The 16,911-nt window shown below is 42.3% G+C and overlaps 1 protein-coding gene across 3 annotated transcripts in view; it reads right to left on the reverse strand.

Annotated features, from left to right (window-relative positions):
* Positions 1-16,911, reverse strand: part of DNAAF11 (dynein axonemal assembly factor 11) — a 69,371-nt gene that overhangs the window by 40,041 nt on the left and 12,419 nt on the right. The window contains exons 3-4 of one of the 3 annotated variants that reach the window (XM_068525640.1): positions 13,218-13,295; positions 5,273-5,445 (exon numbers count right to left, since the gene is read on the reverse strand). In XM_068525640.1, the coding sequence (XP_068381741.1) occupies positions 5,273-5,445; positions 13,218-13,295 (251 nt within the window). Of the gene's footprint in view, positions 1-5,272; positions 5,449-7,893; positions 7,918-13,217; positions 13,296-16,911 lie in introns of those variants that run through there. The other 2 variants (XM_068525639.1, XM_068525641.1) reach the window with 2 other exon arrangements.

Consider the following 16,911-nt stretch of genomic DNA (forward strand, 5'->3'; position numbering starts at 1 on the left):
GAAACCTTGATCTAAATCAATGTTTACTTCATATAATTAACACAGTTTACAAAGTATCTTTACTGGTAATAAGAATAAGTAGGTCTCCTGTTGAAACCGATTATTAATGACAAGCTCCCAAAATATAGTAATTTTATAACTGCTCACTATGTAAAGAATTTCAGTGCCTCAAGTCAAGTCCCAAATGCTCTCTGCCAAAAAGGGCCTTGTACATCACACAAAATTGAGCTCTATTGCAAGTGAGCCCGTGTTCTACCCTTGACAAGACGTGCAGAGTGTATTATTAATTCTTATGGTCACTGTTTTCACCTGGTACCTCTAATAGGGATTGTTCCAAATTGAAATATTAAAAACACCAACCCAAAATCTGAAGGTTCAAAGCTACCAATTTAGAGATGCCTACTTATTTACTGAGGCTTTTTCTACAAAGAGAGGTGAGGTATTTAGAAAAGGCAGAATAACGGTCCCCCAGGAATGTCCACTTTCTAATCCCTGTGAGTGTTACCTTCCATGGTAAAAATGACTTTGCAGGTGCGATTAAGTTAAGGATGTTAAAATGCGGAGATTATCCTGGATTATCTGGGTGGGCCGGATGTAATCACATGGGTCTTTATAAAGGAAAGAAGGCAGCGGATGTGTCAGGGTCAGAGTTAGGGAGAGGTCTGAAGATGCTACACGGCTGGCCTTAACGATGGAGGAAGGGGCAGGGACTCAAAAATGCAGGCACCCTCTAGAAGCTGAGAAATGCAGGGAAACAAAATTTCCTCTGAAGCCTGCAAAAGGAGCAGAGTCTTGCCAACACCACAATCTTAGATTCTGACCTCCAAAACAAAGAGTGTATATTTGTGTTGTTTTAAACTACTGAGTTTGTGGTCATTCATTACCACAGCAAAAGGAAACTAACACAAACAAATACAAAACACACAACGGTGGAGTTAAATATGAATTTTAAAAAATTATCAGGAGCAGTTATGGGCTTCCCTGGTGGTGCAGTGGTTAAGAATCCACCTGCCAATGCAGGGGACACGGGTTCAAGCCCTGGTCTGGGAAGATCCCACATGCCGCAGAGCGGCTGGGCCCGTGAGCCACAACTACTGAGCCTGCGCTTTAGAGCCCACGAGCCACAACTACTGAAGCCCATGCACCTAGAGCCCGTGCCCCGCAACAAGAGAAGCCACTGCAATGAGCAGCCTGCACACCGCAACGAAGAGTGGCCTCCACTCGCCGCAGCTAGAGAAAAGCCTGCGTGCAGCAACGAAGACCCAACGCAGCCAAAAAAATAAATTAAATAAAATAATAAAATAAATACATTAAAAAATAATAAAAAAATAAAAATTATCAGGAGCAGTTAATTAAAAATCAAAATTATAATGTCACTATTTGGAAATAAAATAATTTAAAGTAGGTTTTGGTCATAAGAACTCATATGGCTGCTGTAGATGGGCGGCAGAATTGGCTCTGAGCTTGCTGGCGGCCAAAGCAAAACAGAAAAGCATCATCGGTGAAGCGATTTTTGCTTTCTTTACTGAGAAAATATACTCGTTTCTAGCTTCTCTCTAATACTTAGTTCTAAAACACATTTCTAAAGTAGAGTTTCTTAGTGGAGATCTTGAGAGATGTCACGCATTGTTTCTGTAGCAACATGTCCGTACATAACAGTCTTCACAAAGCTGTCTCTTCTAACATCCTTCAGTGAAAGGTGAGGCCATAATGATAAAATCCAATTCAATAAAACCTATTATTTAAGGTGATAAGTAATTGTGGTCTAAGTACTTAGCTTTTTTTTTTTTTTTTTTTGGTAATTAACCTACTTTAAGCTAGGCTTAAGATCTAAGCAATTCTGGGACTGTGGTTAAGACTCTGAACTTCCATTGCAGGGGGCGCAGGTTCGATCCCTGGTCAAGGAACTAAGATCCCACGTGCTGCACAGAGCGGCCAAAAAAAAAAAAAAAAAAAAAGATCTAAACAATTTGGAAAATTCTGGATAAATATAATTTCTTTCACTGGAATTTTGATGAACATTGTGAAGAAGGTGATATATTCTCTTACCTGTATCTGGGATGTAAGGATTTAAGTATTAACTTTATATATATATATATATATATATATATATATATACACATATATATTATTATATATAATATATATATATTTCCTTATACTTGGGTTAAATAAACATTGATATAATTTAGACCTACTGTTTCTAAAAGATTATGACCAATAAACCCCTTGTCACCAATACAGGCAGGAAGCAGAAGACCTCATACTGGGAACTGATGACAAATTTGAGATGGTGTCACATGTATGCCAGCACCTGTTCTCGGGGCCTTCTTATTGGATCTCAGGTTTTTGAAGACTTTTGTTAGGTAGTTTTCAAAATTGGCCTAAGTTTTCTTCAGTCCAAAATCACAGCTGAATTCAGAAGTCCTGATGAACTGAGAGATTAAGTTTTAGGCTGTGCATTGCAGTATTCCTTGATCTTTATTCACTTAGAGTTCTTGCAACACAGAGGCAGAGTGTCTACGTCTCTTGATAATAATTGCGTGTGTGCTTCAGCAAAGAAGAGAGAGAGAAACTAAGATTTATTGAGGGCCTCAGAGAACTTCTTTAAAGTAGGAATTATTAATCCATTATAAATGAGAAAAATGAGGCATGCAACTCACGGGTAGCAGAGACATGAGTCCTATCCTCGTTTGTCTGCTACAAAACTTTTCCCACTAGGCTACAGTGCCTACTTACCACCTGGAGTGGCTCAGACACTAGGAAGAGGATACTTGAAAAGGGCTGAATCTCCTCACACCTCTTGCGCGTGTCTGTCTAAATAACTACTCTGTTGTTATGAGTTAAATTGTGTTTCCCCCCAAAAAAAGTTATGTTGAAGTCCTAACCCCCAGTACCTCAGAATGTGACCTTATTTGGAAATAGGGTCCCTGCAGATGTAATCAGTTAAGATGAGATTATTCTGCAGTAGGGTGGGCCCCTAATTCAAATGACTGGTGTCCTTAAAAAAAGATGGGAGTGACGCTTCCACAAGCCAAGGAAAGTCAAAGCTTGCCAGTACCCACCAGAAGCTGGGAGAAAGGCATGGAACAGATGCTGCCTCACAGACTCAGAAGCAACCAACCCACACCTTGATCTAGAACTTCTAGTGTCCAGAACAATGAGATAAATTCCTGATGTTCAAGCCACCCCGTTTGCAGAACTTAGTTATGTCAGCCCTAGGAAAATAATACATCCGTTAATGCCACTCCTTTCAAGTAGATCACAGACTTTCAATGGGATGGTAACTAAGACTCTAAAATTTATCAAGCTGTTTTTAAATACTAGTAAACACATTTATGAATACTATATTTCAAAGGGAGGCTGTTGCCTGTTGTAACAGCTTATTCAGAACAGTCTTTCTGAAAGGAAAGACTGGACCTGAAGCCTGTACATTAACCCAGACAGAAGCAGTGAGTGTGGTTATGGTGTGAATGGTGGGCTATTAGGTTCAAATCCCACCAGGGTCACTTGCCAGGTGTGTCACCTTAAACAAGGAGCGTCAGCTCTCCAAGGCCTGGCTCCCTCATCTCAGAATGCACTTAATCATCTCCCTGCGAGAGTCCGGGAGTATCAGAGATGCTGTGTCCAAAGCACCTGGAACAAGCCTGGCCCGTGCTTCGGGCACCTGTCTGATGGCTCTCACACACCCCTAGCCCAAGCACTGCAGAGTTGACAGGGGGCCCAGCTGTGATGACAATCTCTGCACCCTTCCAGGGACATGGTTCACAGCACCCATTTTCTCTGAAATTCTGGCTCTCATCAGTTCATTGTTTTAGGAAGTCATTGTACAATGATGATCAGCCTGGGTTATGTTTGATCTACTTCATCACTCATTCTACATATATATTCTAGATTCAATTACCTGAAGCACTCATTCTCTTAATCAAAGAAATTTTACATTAGAAGAAATGTGTTCTAACAATCCAGCAATTTTGACTACACAGAACACAGCAGCCTAAAAACAAATGTCCTCTGAGGATAGAGGAAAAGGACTGCTAGAAAGCCAGGGCCTCCACGCATTCTCTCTGCAGAAGCAAAATGCTGTCCCTGCTGCTGGAGGGACACCAAGAGGACGTGACCACTGGATGGCCTGCGAGCTGGACCTGCGCAGTCACAGGCGGCTCAGCCCCTCCCCTGTCCTTGGAATGTACCTTCTGCCCGCTGCTCCCACACTAGGAGCTGTTCCAAGGGTGCAGCCTTGAGACAGTAAGGCTTTGTTGAGACCCTCTGGATGGTGTATGTGACTGAACCCAGTTAAGGCCTCTCTATAAACCTGTAAGATTATGGCGGGCAGGCGCAGAGATCTACTCATCCTGTTGCCCAAAACAAGCTTGGTAAGTAGGTTTCCTTGCTTATTAAACCTGCCTACCCATCTGGAGTCCTGCCTCTTTCTTTGGTCTCTCCTTGCCCTCCGTGCATGGGGGCCAGTTTCAGATTTCACCTGGGAAGCCCCCAAGGTTTCAAACCAACACATGCAGGTCAGGAACTCTTGGAATTACATGGACATTAATATTACTACTTAAACATTCTCAGGTGTATGATTTCTCTAGAAACCATCTGTCGTTTCCCAGTACCAAAAGTATCGAACATGGGGAGATTTGGCATAAGAAATTAACACACAGAGCAGTGGCTCTCAAATGAGGTCCCTGGACGGTAGCATCAGCAGCACCTGAAAGCCTGTTAGAAATACAAATTCTTGGGTGCCCATCAGACCTACTGAATCAGAAACTCTGGGGGAGGGGCCCAGCGAAGCCCATCTAAGTACTCCAAAGCATACCAGAGTTTGAGAATTACTAACATAGCGAATGAGTTAATAGAAAGCAATAGTGAGAAATAATACTTTAAAAAGCACAGTAGTTTAAGACTATGAAATACAAAGGTATATAGCTGTAGCCACCTCAAAAGCCCTAAACTTTTGGTTTGCTACTAGTAATAAGGAACGCTCTGTGTAACAATGACTTGAACTCACCAAGAAAGTTCAATTAAACTGTGTGTGTTCTGAATGAGAAAGGAGAAGAGCATGCAATTTATTTTTCAAAGGTTTATTAAAGCTATAATATTAAAACAACTTTAAAGGATCAGTGAGCCAAAGACTTGGTTTTGATTTTCTGGAATATTCCATCCTCTAAAACAACACATTCTCTGAAAGTGCTGTGAATAAATCAGGAATCATTGTAGTTGCTTGTTTTCATTTTTCTGAGAATTTTGTATCACTGAAAAAAAAGCATACCTTTAGCTGTTGAAGAGTGGCCACCACGAACTGTCTGTAGCCGTCAAAGTCAGCGCAGGGGTTTCCCATGAGGAAGAGCTCCTTCAGGTGGATGTTGTGTTGAAGGGTTTTCACGCTGCTCAGCTCTCCAATGAAATTTACCGTCAGGTCAAGCTTTGTCAGCCCTTCACATCCTGCTGAGAGAAATGAAAAGAAAACAAAGCCAGAAAAATCACACAGGCAGTAAAATGTGTACAATAACACATCATAGAAATAACAGTTCCAATATTTTAAGTCTGTTGATTAATTGCACTGCTTACCAAGAAGTGGTTTTTCAGAAACCTCAAAAAGGCTTAGTCTTGACTCACTTTTCTATCTGTGTCTCCCCTTACTTTCAACCCCTTAGTCCCTCCAGCCAAAGGAAACCATCTTCCTGCCCGTATCCATAAGCTCTGGGCTGCTCACATTTAGATTTGGCCACTATCTGGCGTGACTGCATCATGTTGACAAATCTAACGGAGCCTCTTCAATGCACTAGGTCACTAGAAGAGTCTGCTGCATGTGGCACAATCGACCATGGATGGTCTCTTAAATCTCTCAACTGTCTTGAAACAGTGATGCTACTCTTTCCTTGTTCTCCTTTATAATGTAGTCTATTCCTCTTGATCTCTTTTACAGGCTTTTCCACTCCATCAGTGGTGATGGAGATTTCCATCCTTGACCCAATATGCCCTCTCCTTATGGTCTTGAGGACAGTAGTCACGTTCACTGGTTTCACTAACCCCAGATTCTGATGACTCCCAAACAATAACCCCATGTCTGACCATCCAACTCAATATCACACTCCTGTTTCTACATGCCTGCAAGACATATCACATTCCACATGTCCAAACTGAAGTCTCCACTCTCTACTCCTCACTCACTCTCACTCTCTACTCCTACTCTCACTCTCTACTCCTCAAGACAGCTTTTCTGCCTTCTTTATGTCTAAACTCTACCGATGTCTTCACCATTTTGGTATCAGATGTGATTCGACACCAAGAGTCAATCAGGGTTAACTAGGAAGTTAACCTCAACTATCCTCTTAGCCCCTTCACGTCACCAGTCATCAAGCCACGCAGATCTTAAGTCCTGAATTCTTTTTACGTACTTCTTGTCCACTATAATCCTACTACCAATATTCCAGTTCAGGTTCTTGTCACCCTTTGCATGCAGTATGGTGTATCTCCTAACTCGTCTCCCTATTTTGAGAACATAGGAAGGAAGGAAGGAAGGAAGGAAAGAAAGATGGACACAAGGAAGGGAGAGAGGAAGAAAAGGTCTGTCAAGGTGGCTCCTCCTCTTCCCCGCTCTTTCCTTTCCCTTCCCTTTCCTTCTCTTCCCTTCCTTTCAGAACAACTAATTCCTAAAGCCATCAGGGGAGGCAGAGTAAAGAAGGAGTAGAGAGGCGAGCGATAGCTACGTTGGTCCAGAGCGGAGTGGTGGAGCCCAAACAGGATGAGGACGGTGTGCAGAGAGCTGCGCTGTGCTGGAAGCCGCAGCCCCAGCAGTGAGGGTCATCCCGGGTGCAGGTGGTCTGGCACGAGTGCAGGAGTCCAAGCCCAGTGAGGAAGGCATCCCTGCAGAGCGGGATGGTGGGTAGGAACCTGGGCAGGATGAAAAGAGCATCCACGCCAAAGACAGCCAACCATGGGGTGTCAGTGCAGACAGGATGGTATCAACAAGGAAGGGCAGCCTGACTTGAGGAATCAGAGCCCAGGGAAGGTAGAGAGGGTGTCCTCACATGACACCCAGCAAGAGGCATCAGAGACCAAGTAGAGTCAAGAGGGGTCCGCAGGGGAGGAGCACCAGAAGCAAGGTGTCAGAGCTTGAGGAGGGCGAGGAGGGTATCCTAACGAGGGCTAGCGTGGGCACTGGGAGCGTACGCCAGGGGAACAAGGCATCCACGGAGGGGACAACCTAGGGCTGGGCATGGAGATCAAGCAGGGCAAGGAGCTTGAGCCATGGACAGGCCGCGCAGAGGGGGTGTCAGAGCTCAAGCTGGCTGAGAAGGCAGTAAAGAAGCCTAATGCCCTGGGTCAGAGAGGAATGTCCCAGCCAAACTCTTGCTGAATTCCTCACCCACAAAACTGGGTGGCGAAAGAAAGCTGTTTCAGGGCACTAAGTCCTGGGGTGGTTTTTTTTTCGCTGCAATAGATAACTGCAACTGTAAGGCAAATAAGCTAAGAAATGAACAAAGTTCAACAAAGCTACAGAGTGGGGACGGGAACCGAATCCCAGGTGTGCCCAGCTGAAAAGCGTCTCTGAACCTGTCCACTAGAAGTTCTCTTTGCCGATGTCAGCTGTTTATTACTAACGTATCATCATGACCATGACCATGACCATCACCACAAAGCTCTCAAGCTAAAGCTCTGTGGGACACAATGTTGGGTCTCTAAGCACAAGCTGTTGTAGTCATACTTGTGTGAGGGGTGGGTGGGCTGAGGCCTGCAATTCCTACATGGATGGAGAGAGCCAGACCAGCCATCCTCTGGTGGGAGGAGAAAGGGGGAGCAAGAAAGGCCAGAGGTTAGATGTGGGTCAGTAGGCACGTGCGTGTGACCACTCCGCCAAACAAAGTGTTCATTCAAAACACCAGTCACCATAGATGGGCCGATATCCCGTGTCTCGTTACGATATCCCGTCATGTGATACGAAAACATAAGCAAGGCGGATAGACAGGGATGAAGAACCTCGGGGGCAGCGAGTGAGAACAAAATCTGCACCTGCCACGTAGGAGGTCAACAGACGATGCCTAAAATGAGAAAGAGTAGAGGACGCCTGGTGTAAGCAGGTTACTTGGAAACATGCAGCAGAAGAACGAAGGGGAGTGGATGGCGGTCGCCTCTAGCGAGCAGGGCTTGGGGGGTCTGGGGGCATTGACAACAGGTCTGTTTTTCAACACGAGTATAGATATCACTTTGACTTTTGAAACTGTCTATTGCGTTACTATGGTAAAATATGAATTATTAAAAAGACGAATAACCAAAATGCGTAAGAACGAATAAATACTTTTATAATATTCCAGACTCAGCTACATAGGTGAAGGAAATTCAGTAACTTCATATCTTCAAAAATAAATTTTAAATATGTTGGAAAGGTTATGAGATTAAATATATAGATATATATTTTTCAGCATTCAACTTGTCAATGCACAAAATAGGCTCTTAAGTGGTTTTTCTTTTCTCTCTTGATCCAGAATTTCACTGGGGAGGAAAAGGTCCCAATCAAATACCTCAACTGGAAACAGGTAATTTGTACAAAGCTGTTCAGAACAGTTCTATTCACAAGAGCAAACATAATTAAAAACACTTCAAGCACCAAACAATAAGGAGTTATTTAAAGCACATCAATATATTTGATAATTCAGTCATTAAATCATAGTGATGTGAACTCAGCCAGTATATGAAGAATGAATATGAAACTAGACATATAAATATAATTAAGTTCATATCTCTGTGCCTGTATGTCTGTTTTACATTGGCAAAAAAAAAGATGTTAGATGGATTTTATGAAGTGTAAAGATATATTTGGGGTAGTCTGACTTAAGATACAGGTTACCTGGTATTTCTTAAGTTGACTTTGGGAGACTCTGAGAGGTATTTTAATTATGTTTTTCTTCCATATGAGAAAAGACTGACATTTGAAAGACTCCAACAAGCTCAAAAATTCATGTAATTTTTGGATTTTGCTGTAATTTTGTAGATGCAGAACCCTCCAAATGTTCATTACATTTTTCAAAGAGATGAATCTTACGTTTTCTTCTACTAGGCCTACACATAAGAAATTAAACCACATCTGCCGTTTGAAAGAGCAATTCTTGCTGAACTAGACAGGCTTGAGAAAACCTCCCTCCTTCAACTGAGTCCCACCCTCCAGCCCCTGTTCTGTGAAGATCCAGCTCAGTGGCCCACAGGGGTCTAAAGGTCACTAAAACCAACATGCTGATTTCCCAAGAGGGAGAGTTGACACTAATAGAAACCCCATCTCTCCTTCCAGGTTTTAAGGGTGGGAGAGGAGGGGCGGGATGGAAAAAAACAGGCACTTCATTTATTCTATCTTGGTGAATCCACAACAAGGAAAAAAGAAAAAAAAGGATACAGTTATGTTTTGCCATGCAGCAAAACAAACAAAGAAAAATCCAACTTACGTTTAAAATTATACTGAGATTTACTCAAGTAGGTGAGCTGAGTATATATACATCCAACTTCCTCCTCTCTTCCTCAAACATTTAAAATTAAACAACAAGTGCATATTTGCCAAAAGATAAGACACCCATCCCTCCCTACTGCCCATCTCCCCAAACATATCCTCAAACGACCCTGAGCCTGGTGCATCCATATTAGAGCTGGAAGGCAGAGGACCAAAAGGAAGAAGTGTCCACTGTGGACCAAGTTCTCAAAGCTCAAAAAGACAATAGTGACAATACTGCCCTCTAGTGGTTGGTGGCCGACACATACAGCAAAAACAGAACTCTCCACATCCTTTCAGATACTACTTTCTTAATGAAAATAACAAGCCAACTGAGAATGAGAGTTTTAATTATTTCTCTGACATTATAGATAGACATTTCACTACTACAAAACATAGATATAGAGCAATTTTTTTAAGGTTTTTTTTAAAAATTTATTTATTTTTGGCTGTGTTGGGTCTTCCCTGCGGTGCGCAGGCTTCTCCTTGCAGTGCCTTCTCTTGTTGCCGAGCACGGGCTCTAGGCGCTTGGGCTTCAGTAGTTGTGGCATGTGGGCTCAGCAGTTGTGGCTCGCGGGCTCTAAAGCACAGGCTCAGTAGTTGTGGCTCGCGGGCTCTAGAGCACAGGCTCAGTAGTTGTGGCTCACGGGCTTAGTTGCTCCGCGGCATGTGGGATCTTCCCGGACCCGGGCTCGAACCCGTGTCCCCTGCATTGGCGGGCGGATTCTTAACCACCGTGCCACCAGGGAAGTGCTAGCGCAAATTTTGTTATTTCCTTTGTTCACATGTGGATATGGTAACAGGGCCGGAGAGGGGCAGCTGGGAAAGAGCAAAGGCTCCATTTCTAATGCAGAAAAATGCCAATGATGGAAAGAACCGTCTCAGTTCCAGCACTGATGATGGTTTGGGGACTTTGACAGTGATGACATTTCAGGTTTTGAGGATGAACATTAAAAATGTATGATGAATATTTATGTCTTTATTGATATATGACCTTGATGGCCCCTGAAATACCGATGTCTACACTAGAAGACAAATAGGCTAAAATCCAACAGGACTTAAATAACGTCCTCCTAATTTTAGCTCTTGGAAGATGGGAGTGGGGTGGGGAGAGGAGCTTGCCTGCCTCTGGCCCAAGCCCCTACCCACCCACACAGAGCCCACAGTGGCCCTGCCAGCCAGGCCAGAGGCTGGATGTGGAAACACCACCTCACAACTGCAGAATAAGCCCACACAGCCACCTAATCAACCAAATTCTTTGTGGTTATCAACAGACACCAAGTATTATTAGACATTTCGAAAAAAAATAACAGCACAAAATAGAAGCCTGCAAAGTAAAACAGGAAACCTCCCAGAATAACAAGACAAAGAGGTTTAAAATAAGGAATACAGGTCAAGAGACATGGAAGATCAATCTAGTACAGCCGCTTAAAAGAAGTTCTAGGGGAGATCGGAGAAAACAGGTGATGGATATGCCTGTTACCTTAATCGTGGTGATGGTTTCACACATGTGTGCATATGTCCAAACTCAACAAATTATATATATTCAATATGTGCAGGTTTTTGTACATCAATTATACCTCAATAAAGCTGTTTAAGAAAAAAGAACAATTGTGCTCTAAAGGACACCAACAAGGAAGTTGACAAGAAAACCCACAAAATGGGAGAATACATCTACGAATCATTTATCTGATCGGATTCTAGCGTTCAAAATAAAGAAATAAGTCTTACAGTTCAGCAGTCAAACAACAAATAACCTAGTTAGAAAATGGGCAAAGATTTTGAATAAAGAAGATTTCTCCAAAGAAGATATACAAATGGCCAATAAGCACATAAAAAAATGCCCAAACTTATTAGTCATTAGGTGAATGCAAATCAGGACCACAAGGATATACCACTTCACACTCACTACAGAATGGCTACTATAAAAATAAATAAATAAATAAATAAATAAATAAATAAATAAATAAATAAATAAATGAAAACTGAAAATGACAAGTGTTGGCAAGGATGTGGAGAAACGGGAGCCCTCATAAACTGCTGGTGGGAATGTAAAATGGTGCAGCTGCTTTGGAAAACAGTTTGGCAGTTCCTGAAAACAGTGAAACGTACAGTTATCATATGACCCAGCAATTCCATCCCTAGGTACACTAAATTAACTGAAAACAGACGTTTATGCAAAAACTTGTACATTAATGTTCATAGCAGCTTTATCCATAATAACCAAAAAGTGGACGCGACTCAAATACCCATCAACTAATGAATGAATAAACAAAATGAGGTGTATCCATACGATGGAATATTATTCAGCCCTAAAAAGGATTAAGTACTGACACATCCTACAACATGGAGGAACCCTGAACACATTAGACTAAGAAGTCAGAACAGAAGACCATGTATTGTTTGATTCCACCTATGTTACATGTTCAGAATGGGAAAATCTATGGAGACAGAAAGTAGATTAGGGGTTGTTAGGGGCTAGGGTAGGAGGTGAACGGGGAATGAATGCTAATGGATATGGGGGTTTCTTTTGAGGTGACGAAAATGTTCTGGAATTAAATAGTGATGATGGATGCACAACCTTGCAAATATACTAAAAACCTGTGAATCGTGTATTTTAAAATCGTGTATGTAAATTTAAAATACGTAAATTATATTTCAATTTTCAAAATACTAAATTGTCCAAATATTTCCATTCAGAAACATTTACATGTTAAATGTGAAGCACATTAGAGAGACTAAATGTAAAGAATAAAATTATTAAAATTAGAGCTTATATGGACTATATTTGTATCCAGAAACCATAAAGAATCCATAAAGAAAAAGACTGATAAATTGTAGTATATTCATTTCAGAAGTAAGACTTCTGAACAATACCAGCATCATGACTGAAATAAAAGTAGTACACTCAAGAGAAAAGATTTATAACATATATAACAAGGTATTAATATCTGGAATGCATAAGAGCACATGAAGAAAAATCAGTAGAAAAATGGCCAAAAGATATGAAGTAGTTATCCACATAAGAAAAAATATAAATATTCAATAAACACCTGAAAGGTTATATGGAAGATCAATAATAATAAGTGAGGTGCAAATTTTAAAAATTACTGGAGAACAATGTCTTCTAATCTTTAGAAAACGATGCTTATAAAAAGCACTAGTGAAGTTGGGGGAAAATGGGTATTCACGTGGGTATTCAGGAATTCCATTTCTAAGTATCTATCCTAGAAAAATATTTACACATGTACACAGAGTGAAACGTTATTAGGATACTCATTGCAGCCATGCTTATTATAGCAAAATGTAGAAACCACCCAATTGTCCATCTGCAGAACAACAGTTGGATAACTCAGTCTACAATCATTCCATTAGACAGCCTTCCCCATCCTTCCTGGATGTCAGAAGAACAAGGTAATTGTATGGAAGAAATTCATTTTGAAAACAATATTCATAGTATGATCCCATTGATACAAAGCAAAATGTAACAAAACTACCTTCTATACACCAAAGCGTTAATACCACTGCCTCTGGGAAGGAAACTGGGTTACGAAGGGGTGAAGTAGACTTACATTTTTGAATTTGTCTATCTTGTTATCATTTGGCTTTTCACAACAAGAATTGACAAACATAAGACTTATGTAAAATGTTACTTTGAAAAGTCTACCTATTGTTTAAGCAATACCGTTGAAGTCCAATTTTAATTAACAATAAATTATAAGAGGAAAATTCTTACCTTCCAAATTTTCAATTTTTTCAATGTTGTTTAAAGCTAAATTCAAATATTCAAGTTTCTTGAGTTTGCTAACATTTTCTGAAATATACAAAGAATGGAATTAATTAACCTTCAAGATAAAAGACATTTTTATGTAATCTATTATGAAAATGGTAACGAGAATCTAAGGATCATTATGGCTGTCAAAACCATGTTGCTTTTTCAGATCTGTACCTGTACTTCAGACATTGTTGGTTGCCCACGCAGCATCCATTTCTCCCTCTGTCCTTCCTAATGGAACCAACCCATTTCTGCTCATGTCTCTACCCAGCTCCAACTCCAGGGGGTTAGGCTTAACCAAGCTGGCCCAGCACTTGGCAATCCCATGTCCCTGGCTAGTGACAGCTCAGGCGCCCAGGCTTAAGTCAACCAGCCCGTGGCAGTCTCCTGGCGACTGTGTGATGCAGGAGAGGGCATGCACACCAAGTACTCCCAATCAGATGAGAAGGAATGATCTGTATTTCATGCTTGCGGATTTCCTGTCTCTTTTTCCTGCTGGATGTTAAAAAGGAAGGAAATACTATCTTTACTGGTACTCACAGTCATCTTGCAAACCTGAGGGAACCAGCTGTAGGATGAAGCCCACTGTGACCGGCGGAGCAGAGAGAAGGAATCAACCAACCCTGGAGACTGGCCTATCTCTAGACTTATAGTTGGGTTAGATGCTAGAGTTCCTCACTGCTAAGCCATCTTGAGTTCTGTTTTCCTTTACGTGAAGCCAAAATCATCCTGATACAGGATTATTGTTTTTAATAAATATGAAAGCCCATATAGGCAAGGCAAAAGCATAAATAAGTCAAGGAATCGCTGAAGGGTGGGGCCTTTTAAAAACAGTTAATAATACCATAGCTTACATTACTGAGTGCTTATTACACGCCGTACAACTTTCTAAGCACTTAGCGTATTATCTCATTTAATCTTCATAACAATCCTATGAAGTTAAAACTATTGTCGTCTCCCTTATGCAAATGAGAATACCAAGGTGCAGAGAATAAATCCACTTGTTCAAGGTTAAGTGGTAGAGCCAGGAAATCTGACCCCAGAGCTTGGCACTAAATCATTACACTACACTTTAAAAGAAGAGTCCTTTCTAAGATGACATGAATGTAGAAAACCCTGCTAAGAAATGTGCATTTGGGGCAGGCTCACTTAAATAATGCTTCCTCTGGACCATTTTTCAGGGACATTATGACGGTCAAACATGATGATTTAGACCCGTTACCCTTATCACTACTAATATTTCACCTGAAATTTATAAAATATCATGTATTTGTTTCCATAGAATTCCTGAGAATAACAGTTTACCTCTCCGAGCCTCAGTTTACTCATTTTTTAAATGAAGATTTTGGAATAAATTACTAAAGTTTCTCTCAGCAATTATATTATTCTAAGTAATACTGATGTTTACAAGAGTTCCTCTAGGCAATATCCGAGCATTTGACAGTCACAGACTTGTAGAGCTCTATGTGCCCAAGATTATAATACAGTGTCTAGTACCTATCCTGAACAAAAATACATAAAGCTATTACTGTTAAAATTGCCAGCCCACGATAAAATACCTTTCCTTCTCCACTTTCGTTTTATGTATAATGCTGTAAATGCGAAAAGAGTCATCTGGTAGAAAAAAAGTTAAGATTTGTTTTGTAAGGATTTCCTAAATTAAATTAAATTAAATCGAGAACAATGGGTCAAACTGGTCAGGAAAAAACAAAGCTCTATAAGTAAAAGTATGCAGAGCTTCTTGGGCAGCAGGAAGGGAGTCTGCGTTCTCGGCCAAACCAGCCTGGGAGGAGTTCTCACCAACCTCCATAACCAGACCTACAAACTTGTACTGGACCAAACCCATCCCCCAGTTCAAGCCGCTCTGAGGCGTTCAGCTTGGAGCTCATCGGGAAGCTGTTACCGATGCAGATTCCGGGAGCCCACCCCCAGAGGCTCTGAGCCAGTAAGTCGGGGGTGAGGCCCGAGCCCCACTTTCACAGACCCCCGGACAGTCCTCAGCTGACACCTGGAGCCCCACTAAGCAAAGCCTGGCTCCACAGCCCACCTGGATCTCCCAGTGAGGAACAGAGCTTCAGGAAAGGCAGGTGTTTTGCAAACTTCTACCTCCTCCATGGCCCAAGAGTGAGTCTGAATCCTAGAGAAACAGTTTTACTTGCTAAAAAAGTGCCTAAATGCCTATGGGTGGAGTATCACTGAAAAGATCCCATTATTAGGATTTAAAAGCGTGCTTAATTTAAGAATACTTTGGAAGCAAAAATTTAAGCTTTCTCACAGCTCTGAAAAGGACTGAAATACTATGCTACTAATTAGTAATTGTGATGGACCCAGCTGCGGAGATGAAAATTTCGGGCAATCTTTTAGAGCTGCACAATTAGAACAACTCTTTAATGCTCTCGTGCATAAAAGCTAGTGGTTTTCTATAACAGCCTTCTTAACTGAACAATGCGCCAGAGTTTCTAATTTCTGGTAAAGTGCAAGATGCCAAAAATAATTATCTGAAGGAATAGAAAGAATTTTAATAAACCTTCAAAAATGATGCAAATTCTAGACTTTTGTATCCCTAGAGCCAATTTTCAATTACCCGCTAAGCTGGAGGCAACTACATCAGCAGAGTTTCTCAGCCTCAGCAATACTATCATCTGGGGCCAGGTAATGCTTTCTTGTGGGGGGCGGGGGAGAGGTCCTGGGACGGTTAGCATGTCCCTGGCCTCTGCACACTAACTGCCAGTAGCTGATCCCTTACACACACACACACACACACACACACACACACACACACACACACACAGAGCAACATGTCTCCAGACATTGCCAAGTGGCCCTGCTGAGAACCGCCGCCTGTGACCGTGGAGAGTTAAAGTATGATCTTACGAGCCGACCTCTGGGCTCTAGTGTCAGAACCCACAGGGGCTGGCGCTCACTCTGCCTCATCGCCCCTGACTCCATCTCTTTTCCACCAACTCTGTGTGGTTCTCCCCTCTGCTTCTACCTCCACGGGGCTGGCCTGGGGCCCCTGGGTAAGTGACGATATTAATGGCAGAGCAGCTATTTTCTCACGAGCAGGCATAAAGCTAAGCACGTCGTTCCACGTAGCTCTAATACCATGTCTGTGTGTTAGATGTTGCTGTTCCCATTTTACAGATGGCAAGACTAAGACACAGAGGGACTAAGTTGACTGACTTCAGTTTTTTGCAGAGGCAGTGTTCACACCTGGGTCCACCTGACAGTAGGGCCTGCACCTGCTCTTACCGCTAAACTACACTGTGGCTTTTCTCAGGCTTGGGGGTCACTCTTCCTGCTTCCACGTGGCAGGATCCCCTGTTAGAGTGTCGCCACAGGCCTCTCTTCTCTCTGTCCCCTTAACTCATTCTTCCCGGGGGAGGGGGTGGCAATCGGATGGGGAGGACCCACTTATCTGATGGGTGAACTGGGAGAAGGAAATGGGCATGCCCAGTCCCACCCTCTCTCCTGGGTCTGGGATCTCCCCTCCGGCAGAGGGCACACAGTCTCGACCCGCTCCCGCCATAAAGCAGGGGGCCTGCGTGGGTAGGGGAAGCCTGCGTTGTCCAGTCCTGCATGTAAGTGGGTGGTGGGGAGGCTTAATTCTGGGGGCATGTTAGGAATCCCACTTGGCTGCAAGTCTGAGCCACAT

Source organism: Eschrichtius robustus, chromosome 17, assembly GCF_028021215.1.
Source record: "Eschrichtius robustus isolate mEscRob2 chromosome 17, mEscRob2.pri, whole genome shotgun sequence".
In the NCBI taxonomy this organism is placed as follows: Eukaryota; Metazoa; Chordata; class Mammalia; order Artiodactyla; family Eschrichtiidae; genus Eschrichtius; species Eschrichtius robustus.